The sequence below is a fragment of the Bacillus rossius genome, chromosome 15, assembly GCF_032445375.1.
Source record: "Bacillus rossius redtenbacheri isolate Brsri chromosome 15, Brsri_v3, whole genome shotgun sequence".
Classification (NCBI taxonomy): Eukaryota; Metazoa; Arthropoda; class Insecta; order Phasmatodea; family Bacillidae; genus Bacillus; species Bacillus rossius.
Window position 1 is genome coordinate 45,003,480 of NC_086342.1, and position 18,812 is coordinate 45,022,291.

Sequence of the window (18,812 nt, forward strand, 5' to 3'; positions counted from 1 at the left end):
CTCTACTGTACTGTGCTTTACTGTACTGTACTGTGCTTTACTGTACTGTTCTGTGCTTTACTGTACTGTACTGTGCTTTAGGGTTCTGTGCTGTACTTTACTGTACTGTGCTTTAGGGTTCTGTGCTGTACTGTGCTGTGCTGTGCTGTCTGCAGGGTGATGGCCCAAGGCAGCTACCTGCTGTCGCTGTGGCCCGCGGTCGCAGACAAGCGCCTGGGGCCCGCCCCGGCTCCCGGCACCCACCCGCACGGGGACAGCGACCCCGTCCTCTGTAAGTTGGCTGCCCTGCACCGCGCATGTCGCACGGCTCAGTACCCAGTCAGCACTGCCGTTTCATAATGAATAAAATATATTTCTTTCTACGTACAAGAAAGCAGTCTTGTGCTTAACTTTGTCATTTCAATGAAGGCAGGATTTTTTTTTCTTCATATTTATTGTATTAAAAATTATTGTTAAAATGTTTTCCTGAAATTATTAGAAAACTGCTTGTTAAACGTTGAAAATAATTTGCATTAACAGTGTTGACTGCAAAGCAAAGTTGCTGACGTACACTCTTAATATTCCAGTTGTCGACACAAGCCAGGGAGTTGCTGGGATATGGTGCTAATACTGCCACTCAGATAGGAATCTCGGGTCTGACAGCCATAGTGGTTACAGACCTTGAGTGATGGGGAGGGGGAGGGAAAGTAAACTTGTTGCATTTCGGCAGCACCATTCCGAAAAATCACCATGACTGGTGTTCATTTAATTTATAAGACAGATCTAAGCATTCATAATCACCAGCATGTTTATTTGTTCTGTTTCATCACTGACAACTTCATCTTGTTTACTGAAAATCCAAAGACATGAACATTTCAGTGTACACAAATTACAATTTTAAACATCATCCTGGCCACCTTGGTTTCACTATTTCATGATTCAACCTGGCAGTGAGCAGAGTTTCACCACCGGGCGTTTAGTAGTCCCGGTCTTGACAATTGTAGTGTCATCTCTTTACAAAACCAACTGGTCTTTTCGAAGTCTTGAATCTTGACAGTGCAGGTGATCCTCATGTCAGTAGCATTACTCGTATTTCCACAGAAGACTTAAATAATTTTCTTTTAAGTAACAAGCTTCGAATACAGCTGAACATCCACATAAGGCAAAAAAGAGCTCTTTAAAATGATAATATGCACCATAACAATGGCCTGGAAAATTACGGAAACTGTACAGAATTTTATTTCAACACAAAGCATTTTTTTTTTTTTTGATGGATTAGACTGCATACAGTATACTTACCTGTTAAGAAGTTTCTCAAGGTATTTATTAATTTAGACTTATCAACAGGGTAAACTTATAACTGTGGTGTAAATGACTGTGTTTGCCATGACTTGATTGATACAAGGCATGTGGCGGGATCTGGGTCATAAACACAAGCTTGACGGACGATGCTGTCACGACGTGGTCCGACGAGCAGAGTGTTCAGGGGCGTGTGCGTGACGCGAGGTTGGCCCGCCCAGGGGTGGAGTTCCCGGACTACGGGGGCTGCACGGTGTTCCCCTCCACGAAGAACTGCGGGCTGGCGCCGACGTGCGACTTCAACAGCCTGGACCCCAACACACAGCAGCAGCTGCTGGACATCACGGAGCAGGACGCCTTCACGAGGTGACGTCCACTGGCAAGCCAGCAGCCGAGCTTAATGCCCTGTTAAACGTGTCACTTCCATGGAGGCGTCACCTAGTATAAGTATATACCGTGTTTTCTCGCATAATCGTCGCACATTTTATTCTAAAATCAAGTTTGAAAAGTAGGGGTGCGACGATTATGCGGGGGAAAAAATTTTTTGTTAGGTAAAGTTATTCATAAAAACAAAACCAGTTCATGGAAAGTACGTTTATTTAAAAAAAAAGGTGGAGTATACAATAGCACGCCAAACAATCTATATTAATAATTACTTAAACAAAAACCTTTTTTCAACTTTAAATAGAAAAACCAAAACTTTAACGCGAACGCAAGCTACTTGAATCTGACGTAAACTAACGTGTCGTAGTACACACTTGCCACGAAAGAATGCGGGCTATCAAATGAGTTAACTCGGCACCTGACAGAGAGCGCGCGTTGCATCCAATCGGAGAGATATCAATATTCGACTACGTGCGCGCGCTCTATACGGGAAGCAACATAACCAAACATAATGATGCGCTGGCTACATTTTTATAAGCGGTACGCCGCTGTAACGCAGACAATCAGATAAAAGAAATACAGTTTAAAAACATCTTTAAAAGAAAATTTACACGTCAGACAACGTTGTATTTTCGTTAATTAAATAAATAAGTGGTAATGACCGAAATAAAATTTTAGATTATACCTACACCGCGGCGACGCAGAAGATAAGATAAAGCAAGTAACGTTTAAAAACGTCTTTATAACAAAATTTACACGTCAAACAACTTCGTATTTTTCCATTAATTTATTAAGTGGTAATGACCGAATAAATATTAGATTTAACCTTAAAATTAATCGTTTCATACGGAAAAGATACCTACACAAAGCGCTTGGCATCTACTAACGGGACCAAAAACATCATGCAACGTTTACACGAGAAGTTTTTTTTATCCCAATTTGACAACCTAAAATATGGTTGCGACGATTACGCGCGTGCGACCATTATGCGATAAAACACGGTACATACTAATACAAAGTGACTGGACAATATCTAGGCTGGGAGGGCCTTAAGCAGGCTAATGAAATGGGTATATTGTATTGTTCGGACTTTGTGACTTATGTCCTTGTTGTGTGAAGTGTTACTTGTGCCCCTTTTGCGTGTCGTATAAACAGTCCGGAAAGATGGCGGGCCGCGTGCATGCCGTTCGTTTGATTTGTACATGGCTATCGTTTCGTTGTCATAGTTGTATTCAACTAAATCAGACTCTTATTATATTTATGGTCCTCCGGAAGAAATTTGTTGAAACAAAGAACATGTATGTATTTAAATACCTGAGCCTTTTTTTTTTTATAGACTAAACTGCATACAGTAAATCCCTCTTTAGAAGTCTCTCAAGGTACTACTTACTAATTTAGAATTATTAACAGAGTAAACTTATTAAAAAGGTAAATCTGTATGTAATTGTAGGTCCTTTTTTAACACGGTGATTTCAACCGTAAGGCTCTGCCACCCATGGCTCCAGGATATGTATACGCTATTCCATTGCAGTCGAGATGTGTTTGCTGACCAATCAGTACACTCGGGCCCAAAGCCCCATAATCAAGAACCATCTGGCACTCACTGTCATCTGGGACCACTCAGTCACCTTCGTGGGGGCCTACCCAAACACTCCTAGCTCTCCAGGCTAGCGCCGGAGATGTGTCGCCTCTCTCTGTGACGGCCCATCATCAGGGTTTGGATCCGTGGTGGACATGCTCAAGTATAGCAAGCCAACCACTGCCACCACGATTCCAACACCGGTCTGCTCTTTTACATTAGGAGATGAACTAACAGACTAACACCTTATAGGAACTCAACTACGTGCCTGTTAGCCTGAATGAAAATACGAGATGGTGTTCTTTCACTTGAGGTTTATGGCCTAGTGGTGCACCAATATGACTTTACCGATTACCGATTCGAATACCGATTATGAGAGCAATAATCGGCAGATACCGATTCAGTTACCGATTATAATTAAATTTTTGAGTGTAATAATGCACACAAAAATTGTTATTCCCATGTGAATTTAGGTAAAATTGAGAATACAGTTTTAATAACAGTATAAAAATATATAAAATACACTATGAAGTCATTGCAAAGTGTAAATTAAATTAACTTCTATTTATATTTGTTATTGTAAACAACTTGAACTACAGTCTAATAATTGTAATTTACAATGGGTAAGTTTTGGTTGCAGAAAACTAGCATTATTATCGACTATGACATAAGGTTTATTCGAGAAATTACTGTTTAACAATGTAAACATGTTGCTTTATTTTGTTCACTTGAGTTTATAGAAAAATGTTTCCACACTTCACTTTTTTTCTCCCTACTCGCCATCTCACTTTAATTATATAAAAATGACTCAAAACCAATTCTAACACATGTGATTTTATTTATGTTGACTGAATATATAAATTATAAATACTTTTTCACTTTTCACGTCACATACAAATAACACAACGGATAATGTTACCAAAGACGCCCATAACGAGTTTGTAAAACGCAGTGATAAACTCTAGAAGGTATCGGGACCACGATTTTGAACTGCTACTACGACTCGAAAAGATTGATTGTCATAGAATCCACTGCAACTGCTTGTGGTATTTTGATTGCGTGCCATCTATTTTACATCTCTGGCTATAGGTAATGTACAAGGCCACTAAACAAAAGACAGAACAAAAGACGAAACGTAAATAAACGTGTAGGAAAAATGTATTTTTTATTGTTCGAGGCAATGAGATTTATTAAACTTAACGAAATATCTGTAATCATGTTATGACGGAGTTAGATGAATTTTGTAATATATAATGACGTCCCTCAGCTTCTGGTCCCTGCTTCCCCGTTTACGTAATAGTCCTGTTGTGCCCGTTCTGCTCTCGTCGGAGAGGTGTGGGTCCAGGCCGACGTGGCCGGGACCGGGAACTGCGGGACCTGGAGGGAGAGTTAGGTGAGGAGGGATAGTGGTAGGCTGTTCCAAGGATAACTCGGCGTTGACAATTTCACGAGCCTCTTTTATTGATGTTTTAGAGCCTACTGCAGCCTGGCGGAACCATCGCGGAACAAGCGCCCTTCCCGCGGCGACCCGGACTCCCGTAAGACCGTACTGTCCGTTAAGACGTCCCGACACGGATTGGGAATTTTCCAACGTAATACTCACCCCGTTTAAGGTTACTCCGCGAAGAAGCGCAATGCGTGCGCGGCCCGTTACGTAACGTTTCGTAAAGACGACGAAAGTTCAGAGACCTGTAATTGCACGTCCGCGTTCTGGAACTCTCGACTGGTAATGTCCCTCGGAAGACTCGTAAATTCAGTTAGATGAATGACTCGCGGAGGCAGCTTGGCTGCCGCGACGATCCGTGAACTAAAACGTACGACTGGCCACGAGCTCAAGGTACGCGCCTCGCGAGCAGCGCGGAGCGGCGTACACGACTGTCTCGGTTCGAGCCCTTAACACGACTGCCCTTCCCCGCCCGCGGGCTGCGGGGGAGGGGAGGAGAAATCGGCCGGCATGGGAGAGGTCCCGCCCCGCGGTGTGCCAGGCTGCAATTACATACTAGCACGGCGAAACACTTGAGAAAATCACAGAATATTTACACAACTAAACGAAACATTAATCAAAAGCAAATTTACAGAATTAATAAATTACGATTACATTATTTACATACTTGTTGAGGCCCTTGACCATTTGGGAAAAATATACAAACACAGAATTATCTATTACACAAAAAAGGCTCACTGGCACGCTAGGGCGCACGCGGGTGCGTCCCTGGCCGTCGCACTTCACCGATGTTGCACTGGGGAAACAAGGGAGGACGTTGACGAGGCATAACGGCCTGGGTCGACGTCAATACAAATATTTTCGTATTTCGTCCTAAAATGTGTAACAAAATATTACATGGTAAAAACCTACTTAATTACGCCGGGACGTAGATAATCAATAAAGTAATCGTTAAGATAATCGCCGATTACGATTAATCGGTAAGTACCCATAATCGCCGATTACGATTCATCGGTATCCGCATCGGTGCACCACTAGTTTATGCTTGTTTCATTATTGCGCTTGGTGAAATATTTGTTAGCTACAATTAATCAAAGTAGTATTATAAGTTAATAATCAATTATCATATTTAAAAAAAAAGGTTAACCGGAAGCAATTTGAACTCTTACGAAGAAATTAGAACAATCAATATTTCTGTGAATAAACTCAGTGTGCTGTCTTATTAGTAAAATATCGGGAATATATCATAAATGAACTACGTTAAGGCTAAGATCCTTAGTTTTGCAGCCTCCAAGAAAATTATTTCTCCCATTAATATCGTAGTAGATAAAAAAATTAATAAACAGTAGAATTGTAAATAAAACTTTGAATTTTGTAAATATGATGATGAAAATTTTCTCAAAAAATTCTTTCTTATTTAATTTTAATTTAGAAATTTTCAAAACTAAATATTAGGTATATATTTAAACGGTACACGGCTGTTACTTTGCACACAACTTAAAGGAGGTACAATGAACAATTCTTCGGTTTAATTTTTTTAATACAACGTACAGAATTTAAATAATCTGAGTACAAAATATTGTGATTTAACTGTCACTTGCCGCTGATGAAAGGAACGAGTTCAACAGTTTGCCGCTAGAGCTCCGGTTAGTTCCGAGTTTACTCACTAGATGCCTCGAATATCGCAGGAGTTCAGGCGGGAATATTATCGCTTCGAAACGGTCAAAACACAACACTAGTATCAGCAATAGTAAGTGGACGTGTATTTAAAATGAAGCACAGCAGGAAATGGAAAGAAGCCCATCGACGCCAACTTGAGTAAGTATTTTTATGTACTTGTTCTACATTGTAATCACATATTGTATTTTTTTTTCCCCGGAAAAGTAATTCCAGTCCATTCATATGTATATATTTATGTTATATATATTTATATTATTAGCCGTTTTATTGGTTTAGAGTTTAAAGAATTTATTAATTTATAACTAGCGGTAATTTTTTTTTTAAATAATTACATTACCCTTTTCTTGTACATACTGTGTTGGTGTTAAAATCAATGGCATTATATTAAAAATCCCTTTCGCCCGTATATTTTGTAGTTTTTATTTATTTGATAAAGGTTTGAGATAGTATTTCGAATTTTTATAAAAAATTAAGACGTATATATTATATAGCGTAGTTACTCAAACAATGATTTTTTTTTGTTATTTCACCCATTGCAGTGATGCTTGGTTATATAAAAATTTAAAAATATGAATATTCTTTTAATGTGATACATGTTTCCTAGTAACTGCAACACCTCAAATTAAATAACAAATTGATATAGCAATGAAAGAGATTGTGTTTATTCAATATTTCCCCATAGTTTTTTGCTATAGCGAAAATTAAGGATAACTCTGCAATGATTGGGTGTATCTAAAATTGTTTCAGACAAAATTTTTTGATAACGTTTATAAGATTTACAAACAGTTAGAACATATTCAATGGTGTGCCTACTAAGGGAGCAATGATTTTTTTTTTTGTCAATTCCTGTTTAACCCCTGCAAAAATGGTTCGTCTAATCAAAAATTGTTTCCGACAAAAGATTTAGTTAAAAAATTACAAGGTTTTTGAAGAATTATAACGGATTTGATAGTATGCATAATAAGAGAGTTACGATTTTTTTGGTCCGAAACACTTTAATTTTTACACCCCTTGCAGTTATGGTTGGTCGTATCAAAAACTTATTCAGACAAAAGTTCTTCCTATTTTTTCCTTTAAGCTTTATGTTCACACGGATGCGATATGCATCATATTATGGAAGTTGTTGCGATTTTTCTGTTAAAAAAAACCTTCCCCATTTCTACCCCTATGGACTGATTTTGTCCATTGACGAACTCGATCGAGATTTTCCATTACTTGATTTTATGTATCAGTTTGGAATTGATGTGCGAAAAATTACGGCAGTTATCGTGTTCATAAAATTGTGATACATATATATATATATATATATATATATATATATATATATATATATATATATATATATACATACATATACATATAACTTTAGAACTGATGATGGTTATGGGTTTCTTGGACTATGAAACGTAAAACTACATAAAATCTTTCAGGAAGTCGCACCGCTGCGCTGGTACGTTGAAAATTATATATTTTTTTTAATGATTTTTCCTTACGTATTTGAAATTTTCTAAAGAAAGTAATGTAAGGAATAAGAATTAGATACAAAATGCACGTTTTATATGCCATAAAAAAACATTGGTGTGCTAAAACAAAATGAATGCAAACAAAACAAATATCGTAGCAGGACTGTATTTGATACGGGGGAGTTTAGACTAGGAAATCAAATTTGTATAAATGAGTGCATACGTATTAGTCCGCGGCAATTATTATATAGTTATCCATGGTTTTCATGCATTCTACGCGGCACAAACATATTATGAATTTTTAAACTTAAGTACTTACTTAAAAATTCCATTTGAGTTGTAACTGTTCGTTCTAACCTGGGAAATACAACCTAAATGACAAGACAAATCATATTACATGTCGTACATCGTTCCATTAAGTCAAAGTTTATAGTATATTCCTATAACAAATGCGTATATAAAATACAGTATATAATGCACTAAAAACAAGCAGGCCATTTAGAAAAATTTTATTTTCTGTTGACAGTTTACGTGCACAAAAACATAACATTTAATCGTCTCTGGCACGTTATGAGATTAAGTTTATTTTAGATACTTCCTCTTTCGAAAAAAAACAAACAAACAATTTCGTCACATACTGTTTTTTTCTTCTGATTCCAGCAATCCTTCAACTCATTGTCTTACAGAATACCAACATTTCATTACAAGTTTTTCGCTGAAATGGCCCATTATTAAATTAAATCTTGACTAATTTTATAAAAAAAATATTTAACCATAATCACGATGATATCCGTGTATGTAAACAGTTACGTAACACTACAAATGTGAAAATGTACCCACACACAAACGAAATTTCGTTTTGTAGCATAAAGATTAATACAGTAGATAAATATTTTTCAAGTTTAGTTTTGTAATATTTACTTTTTATTTCCGAAGGTACAACTACTGTTTGCAAAAATAATGAAAAAAAATTAAGTACTATTAAAGAGCATCTACAGGTTTAAAATTTGCCAAATGTAATACTATATGAATTCTGAGCAACATATTAAGTTATTGACAACATCTTTTATAGTTACGTAAAATTCAGTAACATGCTAAAGGTGGTTCAGAATAGAATTCAAAATTCCAAAGACAGTTTAAGCATTTTTAAATACAAATGCGTAATTAATCACATAAAAAACATGTTAGACATTTTACCGTGCCACCTATTGGTCGAAACTTATGCTATAATGTGTAGTAAATAAATCAAAATTTCCGCAAAAATTGCTATAAGTGCACCCAGAAAAAACCTTAAACAATTCGAGAGTAAAATCAACAAACAAAAACCACTTAACTCAGAAATATTTTAAAAAATATTACAGATGAAAATAGACAACAGAGAGATTAATGATTAATGGACTAAATCTAGGCAAACAGCAGATGAATCACAAAAAAAAAGAAGGGGGGGGACAGGCTATTTTTAATTAAATAGTTTCCTTTAAATAAATTTTTAATAAATCTTAAACTAGCAAACTTAATGAATATTAAAGCAAAGGCAAATTAAAATTCTTTAACTACTCTAATGAATTATATTATTTCACTTAGGCTTGCAACATTAGCGAGAAAAAAGAAGAAGCTGGGGTTGACACAGAACCCTCTGCCTGCTGGTGATGGTCCTGCAACACCAACCTTGCCAGAGAGCCCAGGCGGTGAAAGTTCGGTCCCCACAGTGCCAGATGTAACCACCATGGCGTCTTCAGTGGCGGCGTGTACATCACGCAACACTGATGACAGTACACATACTCTGTCCGATGACTATCAAGGGTAAGCTTTACACTTACATATCTTGTTTGTGATATGACAGGTAAATTTAGAATTCATGTGATAATACTCATATGAATAAAAATTATTGTATGGGCTATGTTTCTTAAAAGGGAATAACTCTTCTAGGAATGATGACCTTCCTCCGCTGATAGTGGTTTACGAGCCTCCATTGCCACAGACAGATCCGGGACTCAGTATGTTAGAGGGTCGAATGATGGTTGACGTTCGTCACTTCATGGTGCAATGCCGTCTTCTGGAGAGACACAGGTAAAAATTGTTTTATGTAAAATTGAGTTATTTAGATTTTTTTCCACTACTGTTTACCGCCTTCTGAACGTTTAACCGGCTGGAAGGTTGAAAATTCTTCTACAAACTTATTGACTTCATTAGTTAGTAAGTAAATAGGATAGATATGTAACAATACCGATTTAAATTAATAAATGTTGAAAATAAAAGGAAAATATATTTGAGCCATATTGACGAGGAGAGATAAATAGCCAATGTAATCACAGCTAACGCATATATCGAGTGAACTGTGGTGGAGCTACTTACTAACGTAGTAAGCCTTTATTCGATAAGAGGTTAAACACTATAGTGGAAAAAAAATTGCACAACATATAAAATTTTCATCGGGGAAAGATGGACTTTTGCCCCAACAAACAAAAAAAATAATTACTATGCTAAAAAATTACAGGGTTCCATTTTTATCGTATATTTTTACACTAAGCAATGCAAAGTTGAATTGCAGTACGAACAATATTATGTTTTTCTTTTAATTTCATACTTTTGGCAGCCGCGCAAAGGAACCCCCCTGCGCGCCGAGCGGACCAGCCGCCTACGGCCACTTCCTCCCGTAATTATTTAGTTATGTATATAACGATACAAAAATAAGGGCCAATCTCTCGATGCTGTCGTTCAACAATGGATTTTTCACTACCCAAGCATTTATTGTATCACTAACCCCTAGCAGTTACACATTTTCGTTAGTTATACAAGTTCGTTAGAAACACAATTACAAGGCAGTGGCGATTCTTTTTTTTTTTTTTTTTTTGCTTTTGGGGTCTGTAAAATTTTGTTTGTAAACAAATATTGGCCAGAAAGAATTATATATTTTTCAATTTAACTTCCGCTACATTATTTGCAACTATAAATGATCATAGAAACATAAGTTCCACGTGCCCGCACACACAACAAGTGAAATGAGGAGTTTTAGCAAATAAACATTGAGGTAATTTTCCAAAATACAATTTTAAAGACCTTTATACTGTGTTCTTACATTTGCAGTTAGATTTATTTAAATTCTTTGGCAAATGTTACAATTTAAAAACTTTGTTTAAGTATGTCCAGTTATTTTTTTAGGTAATTTTATTTGTTACAAGAAACCGAAGACCTTGCTGAAGTAAAATTATTATGTATAGAAATTGTGTTTAAATGGGTGTGTAATACTTAGATGAAATTGATACAGAATTATATGAAATAAAATTCTATTGTTTTACCAGCCTTTGAGCTTTCTGGCTGACGTGAAATTGTTATAATTAAACTTAGGGCCTAAATTTAGAATTGCTCGAATATGCAAAAAGTAATTCACTCGCTCACACAATGGCCTATACAAATTCCAACCCACTGTCAAAAGGGCTGGAAACTTTAAATTTGGGTCGCAGCCTCAATGATGAAAGTGGGAAAAGTACCAATTTTTATTTTCTAATTACTAAAAAAATAAAATTAAAAAGTAGGCACGCACCTTTAAAATCAGTGTATACCTTCTTTCGGAAGAACGTTGTTGCAGAAATTTTTTAAGAAACATAGTAAAAGGAACAAGATAAATATATTTTTTAATAATTTAAAAACGTAATATTCTAATTGTGCATATTCTTGTTACTTATAAGAAGATAGCATCATAACATTTGCACGCTTGGCTTACGACAGTTGGACGTGCCAACGTGTCTGCCGATATGGCGATAGTGCCTATCTGTTCTACGAGTAAGTAACATTTTAATACCTCAACGTAAATATCCAATTTATTTTTTATTAATTTTTTATTATTAATTTTTTGGAGGTGAAGACGATGACGATCGAAATAGTGTTTTACTATACCATGATGTGTAAGAGGGCAAATGCGCGAATAAATGTGGCCATGGCCATATGGCTTCTTGCAGCACAGTGAAATGCAAATGAAAATTGTATCCTTTTCTTGAACAACATTTCAGACTTACATTAAAATAGCATAATTTTTAAGCATGTAAAATGTATATCTGTTCGAGCCATGTCACAATTATTTTTTTATTTAATTGTGACATGCACATCAACAGTTGGGGAAAACTGTAGTGGTGTGCATGTTATTATATTGATAAGTACAAAGATAAAGAAGCTTCTGTTCATATTCAAAAATTAGCGAACCTACTGGCATGTAAGTTTATCTCTTTCATTTTATTCTGTTCACATGTCACTCGACAGAGCTCAGGAGCTGCTAAGATTATTGTGTATGGTGAAACGAGGTAACACCCGTACTGATAACTTGACCACCTTACCTCAGTGCACTTCAACGTACATTTACGTATATATAGAATAAATAATCTTTTATCACAAAGAGTCGGGCAGATCTTTCAGGATTCACTGCAAGCTATTTATGTTCGATTTTAACGACAGTAGTTTGGATGTATGCAATATTATGCTGTTAGAACAGTTGTATGAAATTAATAAAATCACAACCTAACAGCTTGAGTACCAATGTATAGCAATAGTTATAGCTAAATTGCCGATGCTAGTAAAAAATTGTCTTGTTTATTGTGTGAAAGCCAAACGGGTAACAAATGTTTTTGGGAGATGTTACCAGAAATTATTATTATGTTGGTTTTACAGGTGTCCCATTTCATCTTCAGGAACATATTTTCTGGAAAGTGTCAACAGGTACGGTCTGCTGACAAATTTTAAATTTAAGTGCACTCACTGCAATCAAGAGCAGCAGTTCAAATCTGAGCCTGTGGAATGCCTTCCAGTGGGAAGAAAAAGAAAATGCAAAATCGATACCAACTTAGATATCAACGATAAGATTGTTTGGGGCGCAATTTCGGTTGGTCTAGGCTACGGACCATTGTATGAACTATTGTCACTAATTGATATGCATCCTATGAGCCCGGGTTGCTTTTCTTATCACGAGAACAGAATCGGAGAGCACTGGAAGGCAATGTTGCAGAAGGAAATGGAAGATGCTGCACTGGAAGAGTTCTCTATGGCGAAAGATGATGGACGCATCTGTATGGTTGGAAATGAGGAATATGCTTGGACCATAGGAATTTTGGATGGAGGTTGGAGCCAAAGATCCTATGGTCATAGGTATTCTGCTAAGTCTGGATGTGCTATAATAATTGGCTTCTACACTAAGAAATTGTTATTCCTTGGTGTGAGAAACAAATATTGTACCGCATGCATTCGGAGCGAACGGATGGAAAAGGAACCCACGCCTCACCTGTGTTTCCGGAACTGGACTGATTCTTCCACTGCAATGGAGGCAGACATTATAGTGGAAGGTTTCCGGTTCTGTGAAGCCAAGTACAAACTTCAATTTAAGAAGTTTGTTGGTGATGGGGATTCAAGTGTGCATGCAGCCATAGTTGCAAATGTTTCGTACGGAAGAGATGTTGAAAAGATTGAATGTGCTAACCATGTCGTGAAGAATCTCAAAAAGAATCTTTATGCCATAGCCAAGGGCATCCATATGCGGCATCTCAGCCAGTCGAAAATCAAAGCCCTCTGTCGCTGTGCAAGAGGTTGTATCAGCAACTGTGGGGGTGATGCTATGCTACTTCAATCAACACTTCTAAATGTGCCCAACCATGTGTTTGGAGACCATAAGTTATGCAATTTAGATGTGTGTGAGAGAGCTGGTAAAACAGCAAATCCCTGCAGTTATGACGCATTGCCTCGTGAATTAATTGTGGGAATCAAACAAGCTTTTGACCGAGTGAGAGCAAAGTCACAAGCACTTGTAATGGATCTCACAACCAACCAAGCAGAAATGTACATGTCATTAGTTGCAAGGATGGCTGGCGGTAAGCAGATAAACCGTTCACAGCAGGGGTCTTACAGCCGTAGGGCTACTGCTGCTGGTTTTTCTTTCCAACTTCGCTACAAATGGCATGGACAAACTATGAAGGCGATCACAGGTCACAGCCCTGGAGTGACTGTGAAGCGATTAATGGCAAAAAGACAGAAACAGCAGGCGAACTGTAGGCGAAGGTTGGATATGAATCCGCATGTACCACGGAAATCGGAATCATTTAAACCACAGGGTGATAAGAGCTATGGTCCTCATGCAACTCAGCCTCCAGCTTCTGGTCTTGAACTAGAAATTCTGACTGAGTCTGTGATGAGAAGCATAGAGCTTACAGTGCAAGAAAGGAATGATCTGGAGGTGCAGACACGAGATCAAGGAAGCAGTCAGTTGTGGATGAAGGAGCGGAGAAAACGAGTCACTGCTTCCTTTTTCGGACGTGTCTGTAAAATGAGGGAAAATACTTCGTGTAAAGTGACAGTGGAAGCGATTGTGTACAGTCGTGTATTGGAGAATGCTGCCACAATACATGGTCTAGCAAACGAGCGCATAGCTGTCGCTTTATACGAAGAACAAACAGGCCATACTGTTAAACAATGTGGTCTCTTCGTTGACCTTCAGCATTGCTTTCTTGCAGCTTCTCCTGATGGTTTAGTTGATGAAGATGGTTTGGTGGAGGTGAAATGTCCATACTCTGCAAGGGAACTTAACCCTTTAGATGCAGCAATGCAGCTGAAAATGTTCTTTTGCAGAGTTGTCGACGGCGAGCTTTGCTTGAATCGCTCTCACAATTACTACTATCAAGTGCAAGGGCAATTACACATCACACGAAGAAAGTGGTGTGATTTTGTCGTTTGGACAACGAAAGGCATTTCAATAGAAAGAATTGTGAGAGATGATTGTTTCTGGCTTGAGAAAATGGAGTCAAAATTGTTGCGATTTTTTAACAACTGCTTGTTGCCAGAGCTTGCTGATCCATGTCGTCCCAGGGGACAACCGATTCGTGAGCCAGAATATATTATACAGGCACAAGAAAGTCGTTCAAAGAAATGCAAAATTTCAGATGTGTGAATTTTGAGAGACAGAAATTGTGTGGCTGACGAGAACTCTTTTTTTTAATTTGATACAGTGATGCTTTATATCTGATAAAAAAATTCTAATTATTGTTTACTTCTCATGCTTGTACAAATTGAACAGTACTGTAAATGTATTTGATGACATAAGCAATAGTAAGTTATTAGCTGATATTGAATACAAACATATTTTTTTTCATGACTACAAAAAATAAGGTTCTCTGGTTGGCGAGTGATTATATTATACTAATGTCAAAAAGATGTTATCGGGAAAAAATAAATGAAGTTATTTTATACCACTGATTCACTACCCATAAAATCAAACTGTAACGTCTTTGCAACTAGTATCTCATACAAGAAATATATAACATATTCGTGCTTCATTTTGTATAAAAATAAAACACATATATAATATCGGGAGACAGCCTTGAAAATCGTGCATATCACCAACATGGCCAATCAGACTCACAGTCATGTTTACGATAGCAAGACAGCTAGCAAACCAGTTCAGTTTATATGCAGCTTAACTGAAAAATTTATTCAATATTTTCGGGGTGGTTTTACGCTCAAAATTAATACAAAACCAAATCAGCAATCCTTGTATTATCATTTATAATACTACAAAATATCTTCCATTTCCTTCGAATTGTATTGAGCACTAAAATATTGATTTACTTTTGGCCCAGATTTTATTCGACGATACTCTGTAGAGTTTAGCTTGTTTGCATTCTTTATTTATTAGGTTTAAATCATGGCCAAATTTATTGAAGTGTAACACAAATTATATATTTGTGTGTGCCTGGTTAGGAATTTGTATGATGTACTTACTAGAAAAACTATGTCATATCAGTGTAATAGTTGTACCCTTACAAGCGTTGAATATTTATGAAACATTTTATTTCTTTTGTTTTTAAAGCCGCAGACTTGTATTTTATTTATTGCATTTAGACAACAACATGCGTCCGTGTTTTCTACATTGCACGCTCTGTAATATTTTGAATGTTATAGTAATTTTTGCTTTTTAAAATCTGTGATTTATGTGCAGTAGAATGATTTGTAATTTATGATTATTTCTTTTCATATTTTTAATGAGCCATTTGCTAATATTATATACACTTCTCCATTTATTATAATAAACACATATTCCATTATTGGAATTATTTCAGAATGGGAATCACAAGACTACAAAAACTATTCTCCTGCATAAGAAAGGTGATAATACCAGTAAAGAAAATTATCGTCCGAGAGCAATTACGTCTTATATTTAGGGACACCTGTATTTCGCTAATACATTTCGTGTCAAGGTATTTAACAAAACACTGTAGATTTTTCTTGTAATTATTGGCTGTGGTCGGTGAAGGCTGTTTTCCCGCACTTGACGGGGCCAATGAGGACGTAGTTACCGTACTGCTGCACGCCCGCAATTCGCCAAACCTCTAAGAAAAAAAAGCTACAGTTATGTGTGAAATAGCCTGACACGAGATGTATTCACGAAATACAGGTGTCCTTAATTATATCGAAAAATATTTGAACATTGTATGATAATTTTAAGTATGAAAAGTACAAAATACTTTCAAATTTAATACATGGTTTTACATCAACTCTAAGCACTAAAACCCATACTGCTTATTATCTACAAAATAAATCTATACACGGCAACTGATTATGAATCAGTTGAGTTTTTTTTATAAAGCATCTAAGGCCTTGATTGTATAAATATATTGTTGGATAAATTAACTAAACTAGGAATACTATAAAATGCACAAAAATAGAAGAGTTTGATCTCAATGACATAAAGCATAATTTATCTATTTAGCACAGCCTGTATAATTGCTTCCCCATTGTCAAGACTAAAATTAAAAAAACTGCGAAAGAAGCAGTATAAAATATCTATCTCATTATCTTTGCGGGTGACTCAAATATCATACAAACAAAACGAAACGCAAGAAAGCATATTTTAAACACTGTAAATAACTTAGATTTTAAATAAAAGGATAATAATCAGTCTGTAAAATTTAGTTTTAACGATGAGTTGTAAACAGAACATCAAACATATATCATAGGTGTTACTGCGAACAGAGAACTCTCACAAACAATACAATTCCTTTCTGCGCAACCTGCAAGCTCCGGTACCTTCTGTAAAAAAAATATATAAATGTAAAACTTTTCCGGAAGTCGTACCATGGTAATGACTAAAATATGTAGCCTTACTTCTAAATCTAATTATCTAGAGAACAAATTGTATTACATTATTTTCATGATTTAAACGGTAGCAAAATTAACACCTACATACGAACAGAAGTTTGCTCTTTTATTCATTTTTTTAGTTACGTGATAATTTTTTTGAGTTATAAAGAAATCCAACTTAAACAGTAAAAAAGAAAGGCTTTTAATGAAAAAACCTACTCAGTCATTATAGATAACTGTTCAAACCATTTAAGATTCATCCTGTTACATAAATTTTTATATTCATATACATCTAATGTACACACATATCAGAAAAAAGGCAATAAATTCATATTAACTTCATTATCAAACTATAATAAAACACAAAATACACTTGCAGAGAACCACCAAATATATTGCGTAAGTGTTTCTGCAATGAGTTAAACTTTAAAATTGACTTTATTATTTCAAAAAAATAATTTAAAACTCCAAGAAAATGTAAGAACACGTCTTCTAGATATAATGTAAGATTATAATGCCGTGTCCAAATTCGCCTGAAGAATATACTTGTAGATACTTTGGAAGTGACTTTGCAAGACTGTCAGAAATGGACGTGAAGTATGTATGCTATGCAATACGCAAGTAAATGAGTCTGTGTAATTCTCGCGTACTTGAAGTTGAAAATACTTCTTCATTTGAAATATTTTTGGTCATATTTTATATATCATTTAAATAATTTAAGAGGACGTAAAATAAATATAATTTATTTTGTATTTTACTGGTATCTATAAATAAATTGACAAAATTAATTTATGTATATGGATGTTTAAAACGAAGTTTCAACAAACACATGTACATATTTAGCCTACAGATCGTTACTACAAAACAAAAGTACAATAATAATGTATGTTGCCGTAAATTCACGTGACAGCGATGAAGTGTTAAAAAAAAAAGGACTAATTTCACATGCGTTTAAAAATAAAATCTAAACATCCTTTTCGGCTGGCTAAACATTGAACTTATCCGGATTCGTTAAAGGCAAGTGAAGTACGTAAGGTTGCAAACATGTAACTGCATTACTTTCTGATTAATTTTAATAAAATTATGCATATATCCAAAAAATGTTCAGTTAAAATTAGTATTGTATTGTATTGTATTTTATTTTATTATATTGGTGTTTGTATCTGGGTATATTTTTATTGTGTGTTTAAGATTTATTGACTTTTGTGCCTCATGTACTTTTGGTGAAAAATGAAAATGTAATTATGTATTATTATCAGGGCCCAAAGCAAAACTATTTGTTCGTTGGCCGAAAATGAAATGTAGTTATACTTGTATATCTAAGAAAAATATTTGTATTTTGTATGAATGTAAGTATTTTATTATGTAAATTTTTATTACTTACAAATATTTCGTACTCATAATATCTAGTTTCCATTTGTCTTAAGACATAATAAAATGATATACTAAGCAAAAAATGTTTATTGGTTCACAATTTTTCATTGTTACAATATTTTAAAATGAAAAATTTGCTATTCAGCAATATCAACTTCTAAAACGTGAGTAAAAATTATCATTAAATTATATCAATGGAATATTTATTGCATTAGTATTCCTTGCTCCTAATCACTTACTCTGGTTGATTACCTTCCTTATAACCTCAGTGATCTCGTAATTTATGTACACCTTTTTCCCACTAAGACGATTCAGGTGCAGATTCTGGAGCAGTGTTTTTTTTTTATGTACGGATGTGCCAATAAATCCATCAGTTTGGTGGTGGTGTTGGGGGGGGGGGGGATAATACTACTCTTAAAATATCACTTTATCTGTATGCACGATAAAATATCCTTGGTTAGCTCCCTCCGAAATATTCTTATACAACCTATGACGT

General features: G+C 35.7%; 2 protein-coding genes across 2 annotated transcripts in view; both read left to right on the forward strand.

Moving 5' to 3' along the window:
- The window catches only part of LOC134539557 (phosphatidylinositol 4-phosphate 3-kinase C2 domain-containing subunit beta), a 162,935-nt gene that overhangs the window by 51,344 nt on the left and 92,779 nt on the right, over positions 1-18,812 (forward strand). The window contains exons 13-14 of the mRNA XM_063381696.1: positions 156-271; positions 1,500-1,644. Coding sequence (XP_063237766.1) covers positions 156-271; positions 1,500-1,644 — 261 coding nt within the window. The remainder of the gene's footprint in view (positions 1-155; positions 272-1,499; positions 1,645-18,812) is intronic.
- On the forward strand, positions 7,713-18,507 carry LOC134539558 (uncharacterized). The gene is made up of 3 exons (XM_063381697.1): positions 7,713-9,631; positions 9,758-9,898; positions 12,491-18,507. The coding sequence occupies exons 1-3, from the start codon at positions 9,390-9,392 to the stop codon at positions 14,751-14,753; spliced, it is 2,646 nt and encodes an 881-aa protein (XP_063237767.1). The 5' UTR covers positions 7,713-9,389; the 3' UTR covers positions 14,754-18,507.